The 13,605-nt window shown below is 41.0% G+C and overlaps 1 protein-coding gene across 1 annotated transcript; it reads left to right on the top strand.

Moving 5' to 3' along the window:
• Positions 1-404: 404 nt before the first annotated feature.
• On the top strand, positions 405-8,484 carry RALA (v-ral simian leukemia viral oncogene homolog A (ras related)). The gene is made up of 4 exons (XM_010139787.1): positions 405-562; positions 1,374-1,582; positions 5,183-5,357; positions 8,301-8,484. The coding sequence occupies exons 1-4, from the start codon at positions 449-451 to the stop codon at positions 8,421-8,423; spliced, it is 621 nt and encodes a 206-aa protein (XP_010138089.1). The 5' UTR covers positions 405-448; the 3' UTR covers positions 8,424-8,484.
• Positions 8,485-13,605: the final 5,121 nt, after the last annotated feature.

The following is a 13,605-nucleotide window of genomic DNA, read 5'->3' as shown; positions in this document are numbered from 1 at the left end:
GTCATGTTTTCATGTATTGTGTTGACTCACTGTGGCTTCTTCTTTCAATTCTGGCTTAGTAAACTAACAAGAATTCCTGACGAACACTGTGTCTCTAAAAGAAAACACTACATACCAAAGTGTAAATCTTTTCCATTAATTGCTTGTGGATGCTGTGAACCTGCTTGTGGAGCATTCCAAATTGGTTCCAAATGGTGGAAGGCTTTTTTTGCTCATGCTACAAATAAAAAGATGAGCTCAGTATAATTTGTGGAATGGCTTCCAGTGAAAAAGCAGATAGCTTTCACTGAGGATGACGGAACTGAAATGAGCTCCTCAGATATGGAGGGATTTGAAACAAATCCACTTTAACCAGTGCATGTGGGAGAAGGACAAGAAAACTAATGAAGCAATATTTTTCTTCTAGCTTTTTTTCACTCTATACCTGTGAATTTTCTGCAATCCAAAGATGGCAGCAAATAAGCCTAAAGGACAGAATTCGTTGGCTTTACACAAAGTCATCATGGTGGGAAGTGGTGGCGTAGGAAAATCTGCTTTAACACTACAGTTTATGTATGATGAGGTAAGAATCTGTGCTAGAAATTATCTCGGGAGATGCCTGCTACATTGTGTTCTTTAAGCATTCATTAGTACAGTTATTTTCTGAGAGGGTCGAAACGTGTGGTGTGGTACGAAAGTCAGCAATTAAACTGAACCAAAATATTTTTTGAGATTAGAGGGCAAGTCGCTAGACACTTGCGAAGGTATAATGAGGCATTTTTCAGACTTCTGTGCAATTAGATGCTCTGTCATCAGTATATTTCGTCATTGTTCACTAGACCTATTAAAACTCTGTTAATACAGCAAATGTTCCTTACTTGGGTGAGTTTCATGGTGCCTGAAATGCTTTTTCCATGCTTTTTTATGCTGCTGTTGTCAAGGAAAGAAAATCTTCCTTGTTGCCTTACTTTTTTCAATGACGGTCATCCTTTTTTTTTTTTTTTTTTTAAAGGCAGAAGATATGGCTTCAGTGTCCTTTAAAAATTGACACTAAATATATTCAAAGTCAGGGCTGCCTGATAACATCATGGAATGCAGCCAGATGTGCTTCAGCAGAAGCAGAGGTTTGGGTAGTGCACAGACATTGATGTTTTGCAATTACCTCCAAAATTTCCTTGTAATGCTTGAAGAAAGCAAAAATCTATGAACTGTTCAGGCTGATGGAGAGTCTGCTTTAACGATGACTCTGAGTACTTCACAGAGCCTAAACGCATATGTTTATTTGTTAGATACTGTAACCACATAAGATGTTTGTTACAGCCTTTTATGCAAATAGAACCATTTGCCTTGTACAGGCATGATTTTATATCATGAAGTGCTTTTTTTTTTTCTAGTTTGTGGAAGATTATGAGCCCACCAAAGCAGACAGCTACAGGAAAAAGGTGGTTCTGGACGGGGAGGAAGTCCAAATTGATATATTGGACACAGCAGGGCAGGAGGACTATGCTGCAATTAGAGACAACTACTTCCGAAGCGGAGAAGGCTTTCTCTGTGTCTTCTCTATTACAGAGCTGGAATCTTTTGCAGCGACTGCAGACTTCAGGTAAGTTACAAAGCAAGATAATTAGTTACGGTGCAATAATTACAAGTGATGTTTTTTAGCTTGCTTTGTTATATCCTTACAACAGTCCGGATTGAATGGCAGCTCTTAGGGTAGTCGCATAATGTTCCGAACAGATGCCCAGCCATGCCTTTGCTATCTGTACCACTTCAGATATCTTCGCTGCTGTGTTTCTGAATACCAGAAGGGTTCTTGCCACAGAGCAGATAGACAGTAACATTCGAAGGACCTCTAAAATCAGTGTAAATCAGCATTGCTTGGCACTTGTGCTAAGGAGCGGTATCTGTGAGTAGGCACACTGCTATCCAAACCAATGGGTCTGAGAAATACCACTTACAGGCTGTATGGTTGCAGGTAACGTGTGTACAATACTGCCTACTCTCAGAATTGTCTGAGTTCTTGCTTCGTATAGACGATTACATTGTGTTTTTGTTAACCTGGAGCAAAAGGGCAGCTGTAGCCTGTCCAGCTGTTTTATACTAGAATACTTCATATTTATAAAGATGATGTGACCAGATTCCAACTGAAAACTCTGCAGAAGGACCACATCTGGTGATGTCTGTTAGCAGAGTCTTGGGCAGTGTGAAGTACGTGCGTTGTATTGTGGGAGAGTGCAATGCATAGTATCAACAACACAAGTCTTTCTGCCTCTTAAAGATGTTTCAATGAACAGCAGTGATGAGAAGTATCTTTAAACAGTCTGAAGTAACTGTGCATTTTGTGTAAAGGTGTGTTGTAAATCTGTCCCTTCAGTTTTGCTTTAATGGAATTTTTCTCGGTAAAAGATCCTGATGTAAATGTTTGCATTTACAAGACAAAAGTTCTGCACAGTGTTCACTCTCCCATCAAAGTCAGTATTTGACTTAATAGGGAGCAATGTGGTAAAAAGAAAATTTAGCAATGGATCTTTCTGGTGTATTAAAGATTTGACAGGATAGGGTTTTTTAGGATGCTTTTCAGACACATGGTGTATTAAAAACCTTATGATGGTAAGAGACTATTAAACAGGCAGCAGTATATTACAGGTGTTTAATTTTGGTCGAGAGAGAAAGCCTATTTAAATCACTCATTACTATACTAAAAAAAGAAAAGAGACCAGAAATATTTTTACCGGTTCAAAGTGTAGCAAAATAGGAGAGGAGATGACCTTTGGGAGAAAAGTAAGGAAACAAAATAAGGAATTATCTGCATCCCACTGAAATAAGACTTCTCAGAGATGCAGTCACAGTTCTACTTAATCAGCACTAGAGTATCAGAATATGCTTAATGTCATCACTAAGGGAGGAGGAAGAGGTGTTGGAGAGGGGGAAAAAGTGAGGTTTTTCCTCTTCTGGTGGTGGGGTTTTTTGTGTGTGTGTGTCTATGTATGTGTTTATATATTTTGAGAGAGGGAGGGAGGAGCAAGTTGTTTTGCAGACTTACACTAGTTATTGTCAGTGGTGGAGGACTATTTAGTATGGATGAGCTCTTCTAGAGTGCAAAATGACCTATTCAGATGTGTTTAAAATCCTGTTAATGCTTCAAAATACGTGACCTTCGACAGCTCTAGGAAAAGTTGTACTTTTCCAGCTAAGGTGGAAAACGGAGCGGTGACGATATACATGCTGATACAGGAAAAATGGACGAAAAGGTCTCTTGAATGAGCAAAGTAAACATCTCCCCAATCTAAGTCTGAAAGTGCCTCTCAAATTGCCTTTAAAACTGTAGAAGCCAAAATGCTAAACGTAACTCAGAAAAATTATGTTACTCTTACCCACAGCAGAGAACCCGTGTCTCCTGAAAGTACAGTAAAAATACCTGTGACGTTGTTGAGTGGCCTGACGGAACACGGCTTGTGAGACAGATCTGAAAGAAAGTGACAAGAAGAATTTGGGTGTTTGATTGTTTCCATGGAATTTTGTTACGCTGGAATGGCAGAAAACCAACAGGAGAGCTTTTTACTGCTATTCCATGTTTTTGATAGAGTTCCTGGTGTGCTCTGCCTTGCTCCAAGTAATTTTTTTTTCAATAGAAAGCAGACTTGCAACAACTAAACTTGTAAATATTTGAAAGGCAGTTTGATAAAATATCTTGCTTTGAGTAGAATTGGTCTGCCTCTAATGATTTTTTTATTATTATTTTAAGTTCTAGATTTCAAGCTGGCATATCATTAATTAGATATTTCTTGTTTAGTCTTCAGAGAGGGCTCAGAGGAGAATGTTGTCTGCTGGATTGGTGTGAGATTAACTCTTTACATGGTGAAATTGCTCGGTATTGCCTGAGCAATTAGCGTTGAAAGCTTCCAGTTTTTTAGCAGAAGTCTTATTCACGCAGTTACTGCAGCGGTGCACTGAGTTTTCTTCTGGGTACCCTTCCGAATAACCCGCTATTTAAGCTACTTTTGGATAGCTGCAGACCCTGTTAAAACATTTTCACTGATGTTTGGGGGGGACAGGAGGAAAGTTCCTTTACACCTCAAAGTTGACTGAGGTGTTACAGGCTGCCTCAAATACATATTTGTTGATTTAAAAAAAAATTAGGGGCTTCCTGCAGGTTCTCAGCCCTCTGAATAGACTCGCTCCATGAGGCTACCTGCTATTCGGAGCTTTCTGTAACAGCTGGAGGATCCTGATCTACACTAAATCAAGGCCCTTTAGGACATCAATTAATTCAGCTTATCTCCATCCAGCTTTAAATCTGGCAATAGCTTTCACCTCAGCCAGCAAAAGGAAATTGTTTCTCTGTGCTTTTTGTTGATCTTTCAGAAATTGCTCCACGATAAAAGGCTACATTTCACTACTAACTCTACACTCCTTTCTGAGACAAAATAGAGAATATCACTCTTCTGGGAGAACTGTTCTCCTTGGTACTTTTAATGCATTTCCAAAAAGAAGAAAGTTTTCATTATTGTTCTGAGAGTTAAAGGCTTATGTACCAAACCATTTGTAGTACTGAGTTTTATGTACAACTTTAAACCCTTCATCCTAGCAGTTAAACAGTAGAAGACTCTGTCTTTAAAAATCTGATGCATGTACTTGTAGCTGTGTGCTGGCTTGTAACTGAACGAAGATCTCTGCAGAGACTGAATATAATTGACTTGGGAAAGATTCCTGAGAGAATCCAGTCGCTTCCAAGAGAGCTTTTTCTCTTAGTGTGCTGTAGACCATTTTAACAACTTAAAAAATGACACATGCATTTTCCTAGGATAAAATGTCATGTAAAACTGAAGATTGGGTAGCTTAGAAATGACAATCACAAATAGTAATATAAATTCAATGGTAAATGCTCTCAAGTAACACCTTTATTGAAAGGAATGACTTATTAATGTAAGCTCTCACCTAAACCAATCCTATTCTATGCTTTTAGTTTCTTACTGACTCACCTTCTTCCTTCCTTCCGGGAGAACTAGTTGTCTGTCTGTCTTCATTCTGTATAATGTCATAATGAGGTTTAAGATTTCACTGTTACGTAAGCTTCATGAAAGGAATAAGTGGGTTTTCTCGGTAAGATGGAAGAGTATTTAGTCTGAGTTCTCCTTCTTGTGTTCTAAGAATAGTGCTCCATGCAAAGCTTAATTTTCTTCTCTTTTTTTTTTTTCTCCAGGGAGCAGATCTTAAGAGTAAAAGAAGATGAGAATGTTCCTTTTTTGCTAGTTGGTAATAAATCAGATTTAGAAGATAAAAGGCAAGTTTCTGTAGAGGAAGCAAAAAACAGAGCTGATCAGTGGAATGTTAACTATGTGGAAACTTCTGCAAAAACACGAGCTAATGTTGACAAGGTAATGACCAGCCTCTTAATACAAAAAAAATAATCTCCATCAGTTTTTGCTTTATACTTCTTTTCTGTGGGTCATACTCTGTATGTTCATTATTTTAGGAATTATTTTTGTGAAATGAGACTCAAATGCTTTTCTCCCTTAGCCTGCGAGGAGTGCGTGACTATGCAACTTCCTGTTGAACAGTGAAAATGTTTGGCATAACAAGTTTATCCCATCCTAAACTGCAAGGAGTCATTACACAAGACATTACACAAGACTTATTTCATTAAAAATGTCTTGAGGCAGCTATTTTGGCCTAAACTTCTTACTGCGTTTTTCTATAACTAGAAGACAGTCTGCTTCTGAGCAGTGAGGAATGCTGTCTGATCCTCAGCCAGAATAAAACTGTTTACAAAAGCAGGTAAGGGAGGGACTGGAGCCCTCTCTACCCTCGTTTAACCTGGTTGTATGTTGCTTCGGTGAAGAATGGATGAACGGCCTAGAAGCGCCTCGGGAGTTTTCAGGGATAAAACTGGGTTCAGAAGGTCATGAGATAAGAGACAGAGAATCTTTTGTCTCCAAGAAGATAAATTATTGATTAGTTGTATTTCAGCTATGATGCTAAAAGACAAGACTGCTTGGAATAGAGAATTCAGAGTAGCTCTTGGCCTTGTGGGCTGCAGCAGTATAGAGATGAATGGCAAAGGCAGTAAGTAGCTTATTCAATGTGCCAACCTTTCCGTTCAGAGCTATGGACAGACTTGATCACACATCGAAAAATTCTCTAAACTAAATCCTTATGTATGAGCCATCAATTGCAGCATGACAGCTGTCATGCGAGTTCTCTTTTGCAGTAACTTAACCTTCACCGCTATCTTCCTCAAGAAATTCATTGTTCAGTACTACAGTAAGAACTTCATGCTCTTCTGTAGAGAAAATTGTCAATTAAATGCAGCAGAGCTCAGTCTTGTGGTTGAATACAGCTCTGACTTTGTTATTGTAATAACCAGTGCACCTTTTGGTGTGTGACTGTAGTTAGCATCCATCTGGTATTCGAAGGGTGGCTACAAAGAAGATGGAGACTCCCTTGTTACAGAGACCCTTGGGAAAACAAGGGGTAGTGGCTACAAGTTACTCCTGGGGGGAGATTCCAGTTGAACACAAGAAAATTTTTCACAAGGACAATCAGCCATAGGAATAATCTCCCCAGGGAAGTAAGTGGTGGATTCCCCAGCATTGGACACTTCTAAAGTTCAGCTGGACAGGGAGCTGGGCTGTGTTGTTTAGACTGCACTTTTGTCGAGAAAGGTTGGACTAGATGATCCTTGAGGTCCCTTCCAACCTGGTATGCTATGAATCTCCGATCTTATTACAGTCACGTAGAAATTCCCAGCTCTTCAAAATCCACTTTACTATTATTTAGCAGCTGGGGAAAAAAGAGCGTGTGTGTGTATATATATTTTTTTAATAGTTCTGTACCCAATAGCTCTTGCACACACATGTAGTAGTCTACTACAGAGCTCCAAGTTTCTTTTTGGAGCTGGTGGCATTATGGATCCAGATTAGCATGTATCATGTAGAATTAGGGTTTGATAGGCCATCAGTGAGGCTTTGTTGGCACCAGTAAATACAGGGTATTAGTTACTTGGAGCATCTGAAGTTATGGGGTTTGTTATGCCAACTTAAGTTACTACTGTATAAGAAATCTGGCCTTTCGGAATGCTGGAATAGTGGGTTTGTGCAGTGGGAGAAAAGGCTTCTGCTCACTTTGGTAAAGGTGTGCCACCCAGCATCTGCTCAGGGGGTCACATACCCCAGACAGCCAAATAGCACAGTATCAGCACTTAAGCAAGCTGGCAGTTGCATCTTACCATAAACACGGATTTAAATACCTTAATGCATGTTTAGAAATCTAAAGACAATCTTATTTTGTGATGAAAGCGTTCAGTTCCATTGATTCTCTTCAGATCCCGTGTAATTACAGTTGGTGCTCTTGCTGCAGTCAACATGAGATTAGCGTCACTGCGAGTAAAAAGCTCCTGAGCTCTGTAGAGGAGCTTTTCAGCCCCTGCACTATCTGTGTTTTGTGGAGGTGGATCAAGTCCTCTGACATAGATCCAGAGAACTATCCCAAGAGAGAAAAGTCTTAGAATTGCTCAGCTGATTTCCTACAATGAAATGGTAAAGATGAATTGATTATTTGCTGTAGCCTTCTGTGAGTGAAGCGAAGATCTGTTTTTCAACTAAATAAGTAGCTTTAAGCAGTCCGATCGTAAAGCTTTGACTGATGGTGGGATCTCTTAAGTCATTGGTGTATCTGCAACTTCGTCATTTTTGTTCCCTACTAAACCAGTTGACAAAAATGAAGCTCGTGTACTTCGGGGTTGTAATGTGGCAGTTGAGATAACCTGATCTAAAAAATTGGTATGACTGATAACTTGGCTTTGAAGGAAATGCTGGTTTGTTTTTTTCTTTTCCTAGTCACTTTGTGTTTAGACTTGCATCATGGGACATACTGACCGTGAAATGTTCAGTGTATGCTACTGCTCCGTTAATATGTTTCTAGAATTGGATGTTCCTGTTTTTCAGCCTTCACAGCTCATTACTGAAAATACTTGAATCATGAACTGAGTCTGCACAGTAAGATGTAGGTTATACACTTAAACCTTGGCTGGTGATGAGACTATTGTGCCAGTCCTTGTGGAAAATGGTCTGACAGGATTTATAAGCAAATATCAGAAGACAGAGGGACGTTATGGTGCTAGGAAATAAGCAGGATTGCATCAAATCAACTTGGCCCTCAAAGCTAGTGAAAGAATTGTAGGATTACTATTTGTTTTCTCAATAAATATAATTGCACATAATCGACTTTATTCTAAATTGAAATTGATATAATCAGTGATAGCTTAAATTAACTCATATCTGCAACTGGTTTTGCATTTATGTTCTTGCATCTTTTTTTAGGTGTTTTTCGATTTAATGAGAGAAATCAGAGCCAGAAAAATGGAAGACAGCAAAGAAAAGAATGGGAAGAAGAAGAGAAAAAGCCTAGCTAAGAGGATCAGAGAAAGATGTTGCATTTTATAATCAAAACCTGAAATTCCTCTCCTACCCTTACCATACTAATAAAACCCATAATTTATAAGCATGCCACTGAAGGCCGAAGTGACTGAAATTAACCTGTTGGAAATTGTAATGTACCACTAAAAGCATGAATTGGAGCTGCACTGAAGTCAAATTCACTGAAAAAAAAAAATGATGTGGCTTCAAGCGAAGCAAAGTTCAGTCCATTTCATAACCACCTACCTTCTCACATTTCTTCTGAATGTAGTGTCTCATAGGCAGTCTTTTCTTTCATAGTGAGCAGAGGGGGGAAGTGCTACTTGGGGGGCTCTTGTAAAGCATCCTTTTTAATCACTGGTAATTGTCAACTCATCTTGTCTTTTGTTGCCTTGGAAATTACAATTGTGAACGTGACACCTAACAAAGTGGTGTGCAGGTGTGTAGAAAAGAACTGTTCTGTTGAGGAGAATCACGTGTGGTTCTGCATTACCTGATTAACCTAGGAGAGTGGTGTAATCTCTTACATTGAAACATTTGAATATGCCTTAATTTTAAAACCTAAACACAGCAGGTTGCTGCTTAATCAAGGGTGTATTTTCAACTCTGTTGCATGGAGACTGTCCCTGCGCATCGGTGCGAGGCTGCCCTCTCTCTGGAGTGCAGTTCCGTGAATGATTTCACTAACTAGCTGTCTGCCAGCAGTGTCTGTTCTTTAAGTGTGTGCCATACTCCGGTAGTGTGAATAATACAGAGCATAATCTGTCATCTGTCACTTGGTAAACGATACAGTATCTTAAAATGGAAAGGTCAGAGTACAGGTAAGACCGAAGTCATAAGCCTATGGCACATCTAAGTCCAGGATGGTGGGTTAAAACTTAATGTGCTGATACCCTGAAACTTCCCTTTTGCGAGTAGATTTTTGTCTAGATGTTCCTTGGGTTTTGACTCCCTGGAGTCGGGTGGAGTGGAGCTCATTAATAATGTGTTTCGAGTTCAGATGTTGTCCGGGAAATTCTGGTGTCATCAGTTAATTCCTTCCGTGTTCCTAATACTCAGCTGTGGGAACACGCTGTGTCATGCTGAAGCTCTTTGCAGGTTTTGTACTGTTTAGTTTTTGTTTTTCAAACAGGGAACATTGTAGCTACTTTTTCTAGTTAATGTTGTTATTAAACAATCGAACATGCTTTTGCAATACAGAAACATTTACCACCTGTATCCAAAATCCCCAAACAAAACATACTGCCTCAGTTGCTTCAGAAGAGCGGGAGTACTAGCACACAGTTCGTATGCTGCATCTTAACTAACAATCTGCCAGAATGTTTGAGGGTTTTGGACTCCTCTGGGGTAAGACAGGCTAGATCAATTCTAGAAACTGTTAGACTTTTTATACATGCGTAAGCCTAAAACTGACAGTTTAAAACGTGCTCAAGCGAACTAGGTAACAAATATTTAACTTTCATGCTAACAGACATTTTAGGGACTCAAGTCTTAGTTATATTTGTCATGTTAAATATTTATCAATAGGAATTTTGTATGTGCATTTAGTAGACTGCCAAGTGCAGAATTAAAGTTACTCATGTAACGATGGCAAATAAGCCGGTCTTCATCTTACTGTGTACTCATTTGGGTCTATTTAGCCAGGGAGTCTAACCACTAACTTCGTGACTTTGCTTTGGAACCTGTATACTGGGAACTGAGGTGTTATGAAGCCACTGGACACATGAAATTTGTCTTGGCTGATGCCTTATCCTGTCCTTTTATTTGCTATTTGAGCCATTGAAAGATGAATAAACTTCCATTTTTTTAAATAGTTGTGCTCTGTTTTGATTGATAACTCTGCTACCGATAAACTTTGCTATAGCTGGTGCCAGTTGTCAAGCAGTTGAACCTAAATATTCCAGGAGTCTTTTTCATGTGTGAGAACAAAATTGTAGGGTAAACCTAGTTAGTCTGATAAAAAGCTGAGACTACGCGTGTGCTGCTTTTATCTAGAGCTGATTTATCCCTCCTTGCTATAATGAAGTTTCAGAAAACAGCCAGACTGAGGGAAGCTTGTTCCAGAAGTATTTTTCCGTAAGAATGGAAAAAACGCCCAAGCAAACAAAACCCCAACCTATGTTAAGTTTTAACAACAAAACAGAAATGCATTCTAAGTAGTTGGAGGTTTTTTAGCGTGTTCTGGGAAAATATAAGTATGTTCCTTCAGCCTGCGGGGATGTGGCTTGAACTGTGTGCATGGGGTTTGGGTACATCGTGAGAGAGTCGTCCATATCAGCGGTACATTTGCATCGTAGAGGAGTGTTTGCTTTAGCCTAGCTGTGTGGCTCAGACTCCTGGATCTATCTGCTCAGAGCGTGTCGGTGCACCAGATGGATTTTCTTCCCATTTCTTTTTCAAGAAGTTGAAGATACTCTCATGCTGGCAGGATCAAAGCCTTCCGTGGTATTGCTCTCCGCAGAACTGCAGACCAGAGATGCCTTAACTTGTAACAAGCTGCAGAGTTCAGTCTTCCATTAGGTGTGAACCTAAGATTGAATTCTTATCCTAATGCCATTCTTTTTCTGTAGTTTTTGGTAGCTTTAAAACCTCAATTAACTTTCAGGAACGCTGGCCAAGAAATCTGTGGTCTGTTGGGTAGCTTCTGATGAGCGTACACTAGCTGAACGGTAGTGGCGTCCAGCAGTTTTCTTCGATAGTTCTGCGGCAGCATCGTGGTGTGCAGGAAGTGCTTTCCTGTTCTTACAGACCTTGTTAACATCAGAGCAGCAGGTGGGGTGGCCTCTCTGCTAGTTCCAGTGCAGTCATGGTGCAATAACATACACTCCACAGCTGAGCCTTGTGCTCACTGTATTCATCTGCAGGAGCCAAATATTTGTCTGTTAACGTGTGAAATAGGCTTACTGGAAGTCTCGGTGCCTTTCCAGGACACCAAGCTTTGCAGTGATTCTCTGGTTCCAGAGCCTGAGAGGGTGCGTGTTCTCTACCCGGCTACAGTCCAGTGCCAGGTGCAGAGCAGCAGAGCTGCTGGTGTTACCTGAAGGCAGAGAACACACTGAGCTGTACCAGGACTGGAGGAGAAGGTGAAAATGAGCCTGCAACAACTGAGAACTGGATAGGGAAGCTGATAGCGCACCTTACCTTCTAAACTGTCTCCCGTTACCGTCAGACGTGCCAGCTCTTCTAGCCATGGGAATGCACAGTCTGTCATGTGTGTAAACGATATTTCTTTCCAGACTTGCTCTTCCCAATTTTTGGTTGTGGTTTTAACTTCAATAAATGACTGGGTATGTTTTTAAGAGATGACTCATGAAAGAAACCTCTCCTCGCATATTTTTGCGGGACCTTCAGCTTGTTACTAAAATCGAACAATAGGAGAGGTGCCGGTGTTGTTAATACTGGACTGGAAGCTAATCTTTGACCTAAATACATTGACCAGTCTGGAATATTTTTGGTTGGAGCTTCATTGTTAAAGAAATGCTGAAATGCACACATGACTTGAGACCTGCCCAGGGTCAGACGGATGCTGAGACACTTCTCTCTTTCAAAGAGATCGTGGCTGGATCTAACCAGTCCTCTAACTGGTACCAGCCATTCTGGGAAAATATTCAGAAGGTTGGAAATATTGGAGGTGTGTGCTAGGGTCTCTTTTTCCCATCTTTTTTTCTTCTGTGCAGAATGGAAGAATACTGAAGTCTTAAGTTGTTGGAAGGCCTGGTTTGCCTCCACCATTCTCTTGATTAATTGCACTCGGTAATATTTAACACTCCCAGAGCACTTAATAGGTGATAGCTGTTGTTTGTGGATTTCAGCAGGACAGTTCCAGTTTCACAGCAGACTTATGGATGCAAGAACAGCGGCAGAGTTGAGCCAGCTGACTTGGGGGGCCGGTAACAGTGTCAGCAGGGTTAGCACTCCCGTGTGATGCCTCGTCCTACCTCACACAAGGCAACTGTTGACTTTCTTTACTGATCTGGTAAGACAGTGTATGAAACTGTACGTGTGCCGTACGCAGTCAAGACGGAGTCTCTGAAAACCTGAGTGGCTGCCAAACCCTGGCCACCAATGATGCTTATCAAGGACATCCCCGCCAACAGACTCTGAAGCGTTAAAAACTGAGGTCCTGTCTGCACCCCAATACCACAGAAACCCGTGGAAACCCCTGGAGAGTGGGCAGCTGTGTGACACTGCGCATGTGCACGTAACTCCTGCACATAAACCAAAAGATGATTTCTGGAACAATTTCTACCTGCGAGGGATTGTGAAGGCCCCGGCAGTTGAATACCTGGATACAAATCTGAGAAGAGGAAGAGGAAAGAAGTGGTGTTGGTGGCATCGCAGACCTGTAAGGGTGAACTACAGCTCTGCAGTGTTAGTGCTTGTTGGAGTCTGTGCTCTCCGCTTTGGGCAACGCTGTCCTACAATACTTAGGAGAATGTTCTGCTTTATTAATATGACATGGTGTGGCAAAATAAAGAAGTGGGGGGGAAGGACGGTTTCCAAACTAACACTGGGTGCTAAAGGTACGCAGAATCCAGAATGCTCTTAAAAGTGTCGAAATACTGGGAAATATTTTACGGCTCCATTTTTCCTTTGCACTGAGCTAAACAGCTGAGGAGGATGCAACTTTAGTAACGCTCCACTCAAGTTCTCTCTGCGAGATCGACTCTGGAAATTTTCTTGGGAAAAGACAACCCATGCAGCAGACGGTCTGTTAGGATTATTGTTTCAGTCATTTTTCACGTGCCTTGTGCTGGATATCGTGGTTTCATCTCAGTTCCTAAGTGGTTTGGTGTTAATATTCCTTAATATCTGGTATTTTAAGTTTCTTCAGTTCTCATAGTAACCTGGCAATACAGCGCCCGTTTCAAAGCACGTTCAGGGGATCGTCACCCATCTCGGGGTGCCGGTTTGAGCTAAACTTCCTGGTTGGAGCTGAAACTTCCTTGTTTTGAGTTCTGGTCCAATATAATTATTCCCTGCAATACTATGACCCCACATTTAAGTGTTTAAGAGGGTCAGGTGCCCTGTTACGTGTTAAGGTTATGAAGCAGCACGCAGGGAGGAACTTCTCTCTCTCGACTTCTGCCCCTGCACCAGAGAGCACCTCCTCCCACGGACCTGCTCTGCTGCTGACCAGGCCCGGGAGCAGCCTGAGACCAAGCCGAGGCCTGAGGGTCTGCCTGCATCCCCCGGATCGCTCGTCGAG

The sequence above is a fragment of the Buceros rhinoceros genome, unplaced genomic scaffold (genome assembly GCF_000710305.1).
Source record: "Buceros rhinoceros silvestris isolate BGI_N320 unplaced genomic scaffold, ASM71030v1 scaffold13547, whole genome shotgun sequence".
NCBI lineage: Eukaryota > Metazoa > Chordata > Aves > Bucerotiformes > Bucerotidae > Buceros > Buceros rhinoceros.
This window is presented reverse-complemented; position numbering and strand designations above follow the sequence as displayed.

What these genes read in the sequence shown, in the direction of transcription:
- RALA (XM_010139787.1), top strand. Translation starts at nt 449, where the DNA reads ATGGCAGCAAATAAGCCTAAAGGACAGAATTCGTTGGCTTTACACAAA. An exon ending in GCAGCGACTGCAGACTTCAG is followed by an intron (nt 1,583 to 5,182) that starts GTAAGTTACAAA and finishes TTTTTTCTCCAG; the next exon opens with GGAGCAGATCTTAAGAGTAA. An exon ending in CACGAGCTAATGTTGACAAG is followed by an intron (nt 5,358 to 8,300) that starts GTAATGACCAGC and finishes ATCTTTTTTTAG; the next exon opens with GTGTTTTTCGATTTAATGAG.